Consider the following 13,662-nt stretch of genomic DNA (forward strand, 5'->3'; position numbering starts at 1 on the left):
CCGTTCGAATCAGCTGGCTCGCGGTGGCGCCTATTGCGCGTGCGCGGAGGCTCCGCCTCCCCCCGGCCTTACGTGTGCGCGCGCCCGGCGCGGCGGCCCCGGGGCACGTGCGCGACGCCGCGGCCGCCATGTTGTGTCTGAGCCGCGCGCGAGCACTGTGCGCGCGCGCGGGCCGGGCCGCGGGAGGCGGGGGCAGGGGGCGGGCGGGGAAGGAAGGCGGGAAGTCTCGCGAGGTCGCGCGGCCCCCGCGGGAGCGGGCCGGGTGCGGGATGGCGGCGGCGCTGGGTAATGGTACCGGGCCGGGGGCGGGACCGGGAGCCGCCGCCCCTCCCGCCGGGGAACGGGCGCTCGGGAGCGGGCGGGGCGCGCGCCCGGGGGAGCGCCACTGGCTCCGCGCCGCCGCCTCCTCCCCCCGGCCCTGCCCCGCCTCACCTCACATCACCCCGTGCCTCCCCTGCGGCCGCCCCCCCTTCCCTCCCGCGCCTCGGGCTCTCCCTGTCCCGCCGCTTCCCCCGCGCTGCTGCGGCCCCGTCCGCGCGCTCGGGGCCCGCCAGCCGCGGATGGATGCTCCGCAGAGTCCCTTGGGTTGTCCCCGCTGTGCCACCCCCGCACCGCTTGTCCCCGAGTTCCCAGCGCTGCCCCGGCCGTGCGGCACCCGTGGCTGCCGGCCCGTGTTCACACCCGGAGCTCCCGGGCCCTTCCTCGGCCGCCCTGCGGCCGCGAGCCCCCGGCGGTGTCCCGCAGGCTCGGCCTGCCCTGCGCCCCCGGCCCGGGCTGCTGCCGCTGCTCTCAGCCGGCTTCTGCTCCCCAGCACAAGCGGCGCCTGCCCCGCAGGGATAGGGGTGCTGATGGTAAAGGATGCAGGGGTTCAGAAGAGAGCTGTTAACGTCCCAAGTCTGCTCTCGGTGGAGGCTATGATATATGTCCCGTCATATCACAAACTTGTAGCATATAGTTCTGTTTTCTCTTGTATTTAGAAAAATTAATGCCAGTTGCATCCAAGTGTCCCAGCTCAGCAATATTCCCTTTGTCTCCTAATCCTGATCTCTTTTAAGGGAGAGCATATGGTTCTTCTTCATGGTGTTTTGTATTCTGTCCTTGTTATTATCTGGTAACATTGGCAGTTTTTGTAGTCTTGGAGTATTTTACTAATCTGGTTCTAGGCTAACACATAACAGAGACTAAATTTTTATAAAAGAATATGTTCTTGAGGCTTTGACGTTCCAAGTTTTATTTTACAAATGTTTCCAGTAATTAAAAAAAACTGTAGTAGCTCTTCCATGGTTGTACATATACTTACATGTTTTCCATTGATACTGTCATTATGCTGTACTAATCACTACATAGTGATTGTTTACAGAGGCTTTTAAGTGAAGCTCTACGTGTACCCTGTATTTTACATTAAATACTGACTTGTGGAACCTTTTAAGAACATGCTTTTCTGGTGTATTTCTAACTTGTGGTTAGATACTAGCTTCCCATCCTGGCTGCTGGTCATCTAGTAGGGACTGGTAGGTTTTGGATTAGGAAAATGTGATTCTTTACATAAGCAAGTGTAACTTTTCAGAAAGGAATTTGATAAGGTACTGTTGTAGTTTGTCTTTAAGCATCTTTTAATCTTACTGTACTGTACTGTCTTTTGGAATGATAGTTCTGATTTGCTTAATCAGAAGTGGAAAAAAGTGTAAGGGAAAAAACCATAGTGTGTGTTAAACAGCAGGGGAGAAAAATTAATCTCTTAAAAGAGTATGTGGGAAAATGTTAAAAAGAAAACCTATGAGGTGAAAGTTGTCACTCAACTGAAGACATTTCCCATTACCTTAGAAGGGCTTAGTGTTTTAAGTCAATTTGACATGTGACTTCTAGCAAGTCGTTAAGAACCTAAACAACTTTGGTTTCAGGCCTTTTCCAGCACTGTCATGTTTATTCCATGAAAAAAAATTCTATGCCTTGAATTTACAGGCTTGAATTTAAAGGCCTTTTGTGAAGGATTGTTACTCAGTGCAACCGTGTGTCAGTAAGGAGCAGTAGTGAATGACCTTACATTGAAACACTGCTGTTAATGTATGTTTCTGGTTGTTTAGTCTATCATAGGTAGTTGTTGTAATTCTCAGTTGTACCACTGTTAAGTGAAATTATTTTTCCTTTGCTTTGCATACTCCAAGTGTATAATTACTAAGTGAGGGGCTGTATTAAATAGCTTAATTATTGAGGTATTTAGTGGTGGAGCCCAATCATATGTCTTGTCTCATAATTTTTAACATTTCTGGAAAAAGATAAATAGCAAATAGGATTCTTTGGCTCAGTGTGGATTTAATGTGCAAAAATAACTTGATCTTTATTTCACAGAATTTGGGAATGTGTCCTAATAAGGGCTTTTGTTCTACAGCTGAACGGCATGTGACTGCTCTGATGTTTATCAGTGTTTCTAACATACTTGTGTAGTGAGATTACATAGTGAGATATGCTGTCCAGTCTCATGCAGAATGAAGGCTTTACACTCCCAGTACTTCCAGGAGACTTAAAGTTCTTGTGGATTTTTTTCAGTTGGTTGAGTATTTTTAGTCCATTTGTCTGTATCTGGTTCTTCCAGATAATTTTAGGTACTTAAGTTGACTTCTGGTCAATAATAGTTGTGTGGTTGATACAAAGTGGAAAGACTTGTGCTCTTGCCCTTATTTGAGGGGAATAAAAAACGTGTTTCTTAATGTTCCTAAAAGTACTGGGGAAGCTGGAACTGAGGTCTTTGCAGTCTGCCCTGCTTCCAGATGTGCTTTTTCTTGTTTCGTTTTTTTTTCCCTTTTAAATTACCTTTCGCGTTTCCAAACCCGTCTTTAAGATCTCCAGGGCTAATCTGTTCAGGTTTGCTTTGTTTTGGTTTTGCCGAGGTTTTTGCATTGTGTGGGAACTGATGATACAGGTCTCTCTGGTCATAAGGAACCAGATTTGCAAGAGAGAATTTATTCATCAAGTTCTTGGCACTTGCATCCATGTATATATAGGTTGCACTCAGAGTTCTAGAGATGTAGTACTGTAGGACCTATTGTTCCCTTTCTCTCAGGTTGGTTTAAAACTACTTGGATTATTCCAGACAGATATATTTGTAGACCTTGTCCTTAAAAACCTTGAAGAAGAAAAATTCTTCCACGTCTGTAGGCGGGAGTGAAGTTGCAGAAATTGAGAAACTTTCTCACTTCTGTAGTGAGGTTTTTTTGTTGTTTTTTTTTTAGTTTCCAAATTAAGTGTTCTTTGCTGGAAGTCAAGCTGCTGCCGATAAGGATTTACTCCTGGTAAACTTTAACACTTATGGATATATTGTTCCAGTTTTAAGAAGACTGTAAATTTGGTTTGTGATTGAAAAACTGCTGTGGTTGTAGAAGAACCATCATGGTAGTTTCAGTTTTCTGAAAACCTTCTGTTTGAGTAACTCTAAAAAACACTTCAGAAATGTGAAGCTGAACATTAAATGGTGTGGTCTTATTGGACACTTCTGTTTCAAACAAAAGGACCTTTAAAAAGATTCCCTTATGGGGTGCAGCTTTGTAATCAAAATACTTGGGGTTTATAGTGTAATAGGTTGATAATTTATATGGTTTGTGTTCAAAATTTGAGTATTAGCTAACAGTGTATATTTAATTGCTTTTCCTTATACAGGCAATTGGTTGTATCTTCTGTCCAAAAGCTTAGTAGCTTAACTTACATTAACTGTTCTTTAAAGTTACTTCAGTGTTTTTTGATACTTGTAATGAATTCAGTTAAACATAGAAACACATAAAGCTCATTGATTCCAATTCTCCGCCCTTTGGAAGCGAAGTGGGATCATTCCCTTTGATGGCAGAGTTCCTCCTTGTGTTGCTTGTTTCAGTAGCTCCGTCACCCACCCCATGGTTAAAGTTTTACCTGATACTGAATTTCAGTATTTTTGCTTTGCATACAGCTGACTGCTTTGTCTCTTGTTGCTTCTGAAAAGAGTTGATTTTTCTTGTAGCAGGTATGAGATTGCTGTTAGCTGCTCTCCAGTTTTTCTGGTCTTTTGAGCTACATCACAGGACATAGGAATATGAATGTTGGCAAGATAGACAATTTGATTGTCCAGGATTTTAAAGATGTTTTTAGTAGTTCAGATTTAAATGCAATATTTAAACACAAATGTTTGTTTTGATTGGGGGTGCACATGTGCTGACAATGTATTAGTAAGAATTGTAAAAGCTTATCTTTATAGGTTAGTAGCAGAGAAGTGGGATTTTAATAGTCTCTTGTCATAAGAAGTAGCTGATTTTTTTGACTGAAACGGATGATTATAACTTAGTTTAAAACACTTCAGTTAGAAAATTTGAAAGTCAGAGAGGAAAGGTGTTCCTTAGAGTTTACCTGTTGGTACATAAATTATAACATCCTGCTTTTTGTTGATGTTTTAGTTTAATTAGCACACACATATATATATGTATATGAGAGCTAAGTTTATCAGAGCTAGTGATATGGTGTTTTTTTGTGTGAATTGAAGTGTCTCTGAAGTATCTCTAGTTTAGGAAGGAAAAACAAGGAGATAGCCCAAAGTGCAAATTGGAAGAGCTATGCAACTGGGTTACTGTGCCACACAGAAATGAATTAAAGAGGGAGGAGAGTGACAGAGCCTCCCGTGTATGTTTGTGTTTGAAACATACTCTGCCTGTGCAGTAATGTTGAGCTTAGGAATATTCTCTCCATAGCCAAGGAATCTAGAAACACCAAAGTTAGATACTGTCAGAGAAGTTTTGCCATGCTGCTTAATTACTTACTAAATAAATGCTTTAAGAACATTTCAGATTGAAGGCATGGGTATGTCTTGTGCAGTTGTATTTTCTGAATTTATTACTGTTTATTTTTTTGTTTTGTGGCCTGGGTTATAGAACAAAGCAGATTTACTAATTGCCTGGACAGGACAAGTTTGGGAGGGAATACAAGCATTAATGTGCAATAGTCTAGGAAAACTGGATGAATGACCTGAATTGTATGGTATGCATTTCAGTAAATAAAAACACAGAACAGTACCTTTGGTTAGAAATAATAAATTTAAATATGAGAAACACTTGGCTGGGCAACAGTTTTGTAAATAAGTAGCTGTATCACAAAATTAACACAGTGGAGTCGTGACAATTCTGTGAAAACCCTGGAGTCTCACTGGGATTTATGAACAGGATTGTTGTTGCCTGTGAGAGAGAAGTTGCTCTGCAGTACTCAGTGTAAGGCCTTGGATAATGTAGTGTCTCTGTTCTTGTTACTCTGCTTCAAACAGATTTGGAGCAGCTGAGAGTATTTAGAGAAGAGTTGCAGTAATGACCTTTAAGGAAGGACTGAAAGAATTGTACTTGTTTAGTCTTTAGCAGAGATGGGGAGACACAGTAATAGCCTTCAAATATGGTAAAGTTTACAACAGAGAATAATGTGATAAACTGTTCTCTCTAGGTGAGATATGAAATAATAGTCCTAAAGAGCACAAAAAGAGATTTTGATATCAGGAAAAACTTTCCAGCTCCAGGAAAGATTATCTGTCCAGGATAGATAATCACAGGGTTCTATATCTCAGGGAAGTAATGTGATATCTATTGCTGAAAGTGTTCTAGAAAAGGTTAAATAACCTCCTTTTAGAGGTGATTGAGGTGTAGTTTTCTGTGCTGGGCATAGGAGGTAAGATGACTTTTTAGCATTAGATCTCTCCTCATTTTTATATTTTTGTAATATTGCTGGCTGCGATTTAAAAAAGCAAAACAACGTGGTAGAGAAAAAAAAATAGTGATGTAACAGTTGTAAGATTTAGTAAAAAAACCTCTATCAAATATATTCATTAAAGGGTTTTTATAAAATATTTCTTAAAGCCATCTGTAATGCAATACAGAAGATAACTTTAATAGAGCCTTCATTGTAGATTTAGTATCTTTGACTTGCCTTTAGGTGGTTTTAGTGATCCAGAAGAAAGAAACTGAACTAGAGTCAAAGTCTTTAAGAAGACTTCATTCAAGAGAAGCCTAGCTCAGAAGATAAATTCTAATGAACCAGGGAGTCAGATGCATTCCAAGCTCTGAAGTAGAGCAAACCATGCAGCTTCACCTCTGTAAAGCTGAGATTACAGTTAATATCTGAGACATGTATATTGAGGGTTAAACACCACTAATGAAGTCTTAAAGTTCCTGAAGGGTTTGTTATATAAATATATTGGTTATTAAAATTGGTTTGCATTCCATGCATTAGCAATAGATTTCAGTCTCTTATTTTTTTTAGTTTTTGTTATTCATTGCTATGTACTAGCAGTATAAATAAGCTTGAACAGAAATATATCCTGTCCATTACATATACTAGTTTTATGTAAAATTTCTCCTTTGGGACTTTTTTGGGTGATTTAAAAATATTTGATTAAACTGGAAGAGCTAACCTTGACACAAATGAGTTACAGCTTTTTAGAGTTAAAAGTACTGAACAATTTGGTAAAAATTTTTGAAATAAATTCAGTTAAATACCTTATTCTACTTTTTTTTCCTATTAAAAATCAACTGCCGACATCCAATGTGACCTTGTTCAGGTTTTTGAAATTTGACAAAGCTGCCTCAGGGTTAAGGGCAAGTGAAGGATAGGCTTTGTGTCACACATGTCTGTGCTCTGGAATTAGGGAAAGGGTTAAAGCACAATAAATGTCACATTCCTGACGATTTAAAAAGAGTGTAGGGGATTTACATAAGATGATGCTTTCAATCTATTATAGCCTAACTGTAATTAGACTTTTAGTACATTTTTTCCATCTCGCCAGTTAAATGGATTAAACTTTATGTGTATTTTCACTGCTCAAGCTATCAGCATTATCTTTGTAATAATTGATGGGTAATTGTGACTAAACCATAGAGAAACAGTGTTGGTAACTGACAGGGCACTGGGGTTAGATCCTGGTATAGTTTGCTTATGTAAACCTGGAAATCTATAAAGGAAGAATGCAAACACTGTTCACCATATTGGGCTGATGTCAGAAAGGAATTTGTTCCCTTTCTGAAATACTTTAAGTCTTCTAGGGATTTTCCTTCTATGCATCACTGCAGTACAGAGGCTTTTTTTGTAACCTGTTATAAAGGGATCATGGTATCTCGTGTGGTAAGGGCACAAAGGCTTAATTCTTAGGCAGAGGCAGATGCACCTATTCCCTAAGCTCCACCTGAAGAGCTGGAACTGAGATGCAATTGTCTGACAGAGCTGCCTGGAAAAGGCTGCTTTAACCTGGAGTTTGGAGCAGCAGTTGCTGCAGAGGTGGCTGGAGCGGTGTATAGGTGGTGTCTGACTAAAGATTGGAGTAGAAAACTGTTAACCTTTCAACAAATGCCGTGGTTTGTTTGCTTTGGGTTATTTTACTATTTCCAATGTAAAAAAGCCTGGCAACTTCAAAAATTGTATCTTATTAATAATTTTTGAATTAGAATATATTAGTACATGTTTTCTTTCCCACCCATTACCTTCTTTTCATTTACTTGTGCTTTCTCTACATGTCTCTAAAAGTCAGAGTATAACTAGTGGCAAGTTTTACTGGTTAGGGATCCATGATTGGATTGCTTTTGTTAGTAATTATTCTGTCTAATTGTTACTTGAAAAGATTTGACAATATTTCTGTGCCTTGCTATGTTGCCAGCACTGTTCCTTGGGGATTTCCTTAAAAGCTAGACTTCAGGAAGACGAAAGCTAACTAGATGTACTCAGGTCCTCTCAATCCTCACTTGTCAACATTTCTGGCTTTGTTTGGTTCAGGTCTATTTATTTATTTATTTAGCCTTGGGAAAATAAGCAAAATGAGAAGCCAGTATAGCTTATGGGGTTTATTTATTTTTAACCAGGGTTTTATTTTGAGCCGAATCGTGATGTTTATTGCATCCGTTTTCTGGAAATTCTGCTATATTGAGTGCATTCTAAAAAAGGCAGAAAGACTGCAAAAAATCTTTATTCACAGTATTACTGTAGAGGCTACTATGGTGCAATTGTTTTTCATATGTGCATGGATAGTTTTAAATCTGTGAGGAAGTGGTTTCTAACAGACTAAAGTGTAGTTACATAATTTCTCTTAAGTGAGGTCAGGTGAGAATTTTTCTGGATCATGGGAATTCAGTGATCCTTTGTTAAGAGGATTCCTAAAATACTTCAGATGAAAAAGGTTCTTCACATATCTGCCGTCTGACAGCCAGTGAAGAAAAGGACAATGAGAAACATTCACTCCTTGTATGATGTCCTAGTGCAAATAAAGCTTCCCACACCTCTGCCATCCCAAAGTGAAGTCTGTCTTTTTCAGATTTCTTGACATGTATTTTTGGAGGTCTAAATTTTTGAACCAAAGCGAATTTTGCAAATCCTTGAGAATTCTCTATTCTCATAAATGGATTGCTTTTTGGAGTGCAGTTTGCTGTTAGGACCATTCAAATTATACAAGTGTACAAGCAACAACAGATTTGTTGCTGTTAAGATCTTGGTAGGCAGTCTTTTGTTGTTGTTTTTCTCACTGCAACTCAAAAAAAAAAAAAAAACCAAAACAAAAATCTCACACCAGCAATGCAGGTAACGAATTTCTTCTTAATATTGATGAATTTCAGTTACATCTCTCATGATCTGAAAATATCTCTGGTTAATTCCAGCCCAGAAGCAGTTGTATTGGAAATTCACCTGTTACATGAAGGGTTATTTTTTCCTTCAATCAGAATTCTGAATATAGAGAGAATGTTTTGCCTCTCTTTTGGGTTCTGGAGGTAAAGACAGGGCAGTTACTGTCATTTTATGCAGCGTGACTCATGTCTCATTGATTTTCCACTTGACAGGTAACTGGTGATCAGACCTTTGTGTCCTGCTTTTAGGGTGTATCTCATAATTTGATTAGTTGCAGTTAGATCAGCTACCCTTTTAAAAAAGCTTTTTAGATTGTTGTATGTCTGTCTTTACTTGGCCAAAGAAATTCCTTCAAAGATACCATCCCAAAAGGTCAGGAGACTGTGAGAAATAGGAGAGCTCTGGAGAAGCTTACTGTGTAATATTCTTGGTACCATTTTCAGTTTTGATTCATGTGTCACTACAGCTCTGTTATATGACTTGTACCAAATAATCATGTGGACATTTCTTCTCATCCTGTCTGTTCTGTCAGCAGGCCTGATTTGCAGACGTGGCATGAGCTCCAATTTAACTTCTGCTTGCTTCTCTTCCTTTAAATGTGCCCTTCCTTTGTGTGGGCTGTAGTGTGGCTTCCCTGGTTCACTCCTGCAACTGCCTTGAGATGAAAGTCTGCTTTTCTAATACTCAGAAATTAGCGTCTGTTGAAGTGTGGACAGTTGCTTTTTTGACCTTCACTGACCATATTTTCTATGATGAGGTATCAAAAAAAGCCCAGGGAATTGAATCAGTAACAAATAAGAACACAGAAAGTTGCAGGTTTGGTTTTTTTTCCTCCTCAGATGCCTCTTTTTGTCCCTCAGATTCTGTTAGTGAAGACTTGCTATCAGCTGGATTTCAGTTAAATTTTCAATAGAATTGTAACAGATTTATATTGAAGTGAACAGTTAACCAGAATGAAAATAGAGTAAAACATTATGCTATGGCCTCTGCTGCATGGAAACAGACATGAAGAATGTTTCCCCAGCATTCACAATTCCAGAATAATACAGGTTTTAGCTAGGAAATACAGATAGATGGAAACAGTAATCTGCTGGAATTAGTTCCTGTGCATCAGTTAGAAAATATTTTTATCCTCAGCATGGAAGTTTAGAGTTCCAAGATAAGAGGAGTACCTGTGCTACTTAAGCTTACAAAGCATAAGGGAGACTCTGAGAGAAGGGCTTCACATTACAGCAAACCTGATCCAAAGACTGTCTGTCACCAAAATGCAAAGTCGCGGGCCCTGTTTTCCACTGGCTCCCGTGCTCATTTCACCATTACAGTGAGCCTGTCTAGGAAGCTAAACTAGAAGAAAAATGACTCTTTTGTAAGGACTTGTGTTTTCCAAATCAGCTCACTGTGAGATTGGATTGAGTACAAAAGCAAACGCATGGGAAAAATAGGAATGATGTGCCTGAGAGTTAGAGGGGAGTGGGATTGCTTCTTTTTGTAGATTAAATCACTTAACGGTAAATGAAACCTCACCTGGGAAGTCTTGTTGCAAAATTAAAGTGAGAATGATTGAAGGCTTACCGCCAGGCTGTGAATCCACCCTGGTGATAAAGGAGTGGGAATGTAGATGGGTGTGGTTTTGATTGCTGTGATAGGAAGGTGGAGGGAAAGTGGTGCCTTGGACAAAACAATAAAGTAGGAAATGCTCTTTTGGGAAGTATCTAAATGGATGTAATTGAGCAGGAACAGAGAAAGGACCATTGCAGTAGGTCAGATGCAAAATGACGAGATCCTTATGAGAGTTACCCACTTGGAGTGACAGTGAAAACCTTCAGATGTCAAGCCAGCTGCTGAAAGAGGGTTCAGTCTCTAAAAAAGCTGTTTGCTGTCTTTGTAACCTTCATTGTCAATGAATGGATAACCTCTGACATAGGTCCCTGGACTCGCCAACGTATTTTTAATTATGATTCTGTTATCTCACACATGGATTTACATTTTTATTTCCATAGTGGCTGTTTTAAATACACATACATTGCAGAGTTGCTCCTTTCTTATCACCTAGAGCCAATAAAAAAATGTTTTAATGTTTTCCTCAGTTGAGCAAGGGTAATCCAAACTGTGTGCATGCAGAACTCAGAAAGGAAGCAGCGCCCACCTTAGCTGGCAAGTGATTTAAGAGGGGCATTTTAAGTCAAAATAGGCAGATGTTTAGAAGATGGTCCTTTCAGTTTTGATAAATATAGATAATGGTATTTCAGTAAAATTGTTTCAGTGATGGCAGAACAAAACCCCTCTCTAGTCTAGTGGTGATACAAATCTGATGACTTTTTATTTCACCACTGTCTTGAGTCAGAAGAATCTCACAAAACTCAGCAAATGGGTATTAAAATAGAAACTCATTGTTAGGAATGTGAAGTAATGCATAAGAGTGAAAGAACTTTATGCAAAAAAGCCCAACCCTGACTTGAAATCAGCTATTAGTGCTCAGGAAAGTCTTTTGACAGACATTTCTGTAAAGCCATCAACTCAGTTTTCACTAGGTGTCAAAAAAAAGTAAATAGAGTTGAGTATTAATAGAAAGAGGTCATGACATAAAATATTAACTATTCTGCAGTAAAAATCTATGACATACATAGGCCATGCTTTGAATATGATTTTCCCACACTGATCTGTCTGCTAGACTTAGTACAGAAAAGGGCAATAAGAATAATCAAAATTTGGGATAGCTTCTTTATGCAGAACACAAGTAGATAAAGCAGATAAATTAACCATCTAGGATCTTACAGCAAAATGCCCTCAGATACTGTAAAACTTAATTTTTAAAGGTATGAGAATTTTATATAGGGTGGTTTTTTTTTCCTACTGTTATCAAGGAAGGAATGTGTTTAATTGTTTATTGCCCTAGGAGAGATAATATATCACTAACTTACAAGGGCTTTGTGTGTTCAAGAAACAGCAAAGGCTGCTCAGGAGATCAAGTCTTGCTGTATTTTTCTTCTTTTATGGTTACAGCATTGTGCTATGTGCAATATAGTTGTTCACAGCTGAATAATTTTGAATTTTTTACAGAAATTTTAGATGTTCTCCAAAGATAACTGGCAATCAGGGTTGGAGTTTATTTTTCTATAATATTTTCTGAAAGGTTAAGCAGTTTTATGAATGGTATATGAACTACAGTTGTCAAGTTAATCCTTACTTAATATTTCTTGTCAGCTCATCAGAGGTACTAAATAAGGAATAAGCACAGCACTTGTTTTGCTATAGCGCTGTTAAATTCCTTAGAATACTTTGTAAAAATGGTGCTTTTAAAAGAGCCAGGCTTTTTTAGGTCATCACTGGCAAACTGTAAGTGATTTATTATTAAAAAGAACCATTATAGTCTTCTGCTTGGTATATTTGCTCCATAAATGTAAATGTGCAAAAGCGAACCATTGTGATTTCTGACTTTGTAACTGCTTTTATTGATTATTTTCAAATTCATACTCTAAAGATTCCAAACTGTATTTATGGCATATTCAGGAAGCTACCGGTCATACTGGTTTTTGTCTTCTGGAGTGATCATATCTCTGTAGCTGAATGTTTTGGATGGATAAAGTAGGAAAGAAGTCAGTTTTATATTGTATTTGTGTAAGTCAGTATCTAAGCCCTAAGTAAATAATGTAGCCACTTAATCTAAGCTTTATCTAATTTCTCCAAATGAGAAGTTTCTAAATGTGTTGTCATTTGATACAGTATGTGAGCAATCCTGGTATGCAGCTCAGAGACAAAGCAAGAACTTAACTGCAAGTGCAGGTTTTTTACTGCTGTGATGGGTTGGCCATTTAGGGAGGTGTCTGAACCCTGGCAATCTGCTCATGTTTGCTCAGGATAGGTATGGAAACTACATAATTCACACTCTCTGATCCACCTTCTGGGAGCTTCTTCCTGCTTCCCGAATCTGTGATAAAATGTGCTGAAGGTAGATGTTACCTCTTTTTTTCCCTTTTTTTCCCTTTTTTCTTGTGCTTCAAGAAATTCTCTAGAAGCTTAACCTGGAATTTGTATAGCCTTTTAATGTTTCTTCAGTCCTTTAACCTTAAGGATAATTGCAAGAAGTGGTAAAATGAGTGTCTCCTTTTTATTTATGGAAATAGATACTATGGAGAATTTTAGATACCATAACCAGACATGTATTTTTATATAAAAGGTTAAATGTTTTAATTGCTATTTTACTAAAATGTGGTCAGAGTCTGCCCTGAATTACTGAATTAATAACTTATGGAGTATAAAATCCATTAAGTACTGCCATAGTCATGAATCCTGTTTTCTTGAGACAAAAGAGGAAAGTCAAATCTTTGAAATTACTTCAGTTTCAGAAAACTAAAATGAGAAAAGGCAACATGCTTTAAAGCCTTGAATTTTCATGTGTTTAATTAGGGTAGATACAACTGCAAACATACACCTTTTGTGTTAGAGCTGAGTGTATGTGTTTGTAACATCTACAGCATTACAGTTGCAGTGGCATGCTTTATGCATGTAGTAGCTTTCCATCATTAATAATACCACAAAGGTGTTTTTTCACATCCTGAGAAACTGTCTTACGCAAAGTGAGAAAAACTAAAGTAGAAGGGGAGCTCTGAGTAAAACACAAAAATTTATTCTGCCAATAAAAAAAGACAAAGCAAAACATATAAAAGCCAATTGAAGGCAGGATGGAGAAAGAGTTAAAATGAAGTTGCTGTGAGAGTGGCATTGGGTATCTAACGTTGCCTTTTCTTTTTGCTAGGTCTTTATACCCACTTGTAAAAATGAAAATACAGGATTCTCTTCTTACAAAAACAGTGTGGGGTAGCCTGAATGCTAAAAATTTATGGGAGCTCAAGGGAAGACAAGGAAAATTCATGGATGAGAAATTCACTGAAGTTTAGGAAATAGATAGAAATCACATATGACTTAGGAGGACTCTGAGCTAAAAATATTTGGAAGCTATAATGGTATTATACACAGCAGCTCTTGCCTAACCATCTGCTTATCGCGGCTGTTGGAGACAAAGTACTGACTGCAGAGACGTGTGGCTTTACTCTGTGT

The 13,662-nt window shown here is 38.9% G+C and overlaps 1 protein-coding gene across 1 annotated transcript; it reads left to right on the forward strand.

The window, feature by feature from the left end:
* The first annotated feature begins 269 nt into the window (after positions 1-269).
* LOC131581278 (uncharacterized) lies at positions 270-977 on the forward strand. The gene has a single exon (XM_058843365.1). The coding sequence runs from the start codon at positions 270-272 to the stop codon at positions 975-977; it is 708 nt and encodes a 235-aa protein (XP_058699348.1).
* The last annotated feature ends 12,685 nt before the right edge of the window (positions 978-13,662 follow it).

This window comes from Poecile atricapillus, chromosome 7 (genome assembly GCF_030490865.1).
Source record: "Poecile atricapillus isolate bPoeAtr1 chromosome 7, bPoeAtr1.hap1, whole genome shotgun sequence".
In the NCBI taxonomy this organism is placed as follows: Eukaryota; Metazoa; Chordata; class Aves; order Passeriformes; family Paridae; genus Poecile; species Poecile atricapillus.

Bases quoted from the DNA above. Each gene is read 5' to 3' on its own strand.
- LOC131581278 (XM_058843365.1), top strand. From the start codon at position 270: ATGGCGGCGGCGCTGGGTAATGGTACCGGGCCGGGGGCGGGACCGGGA.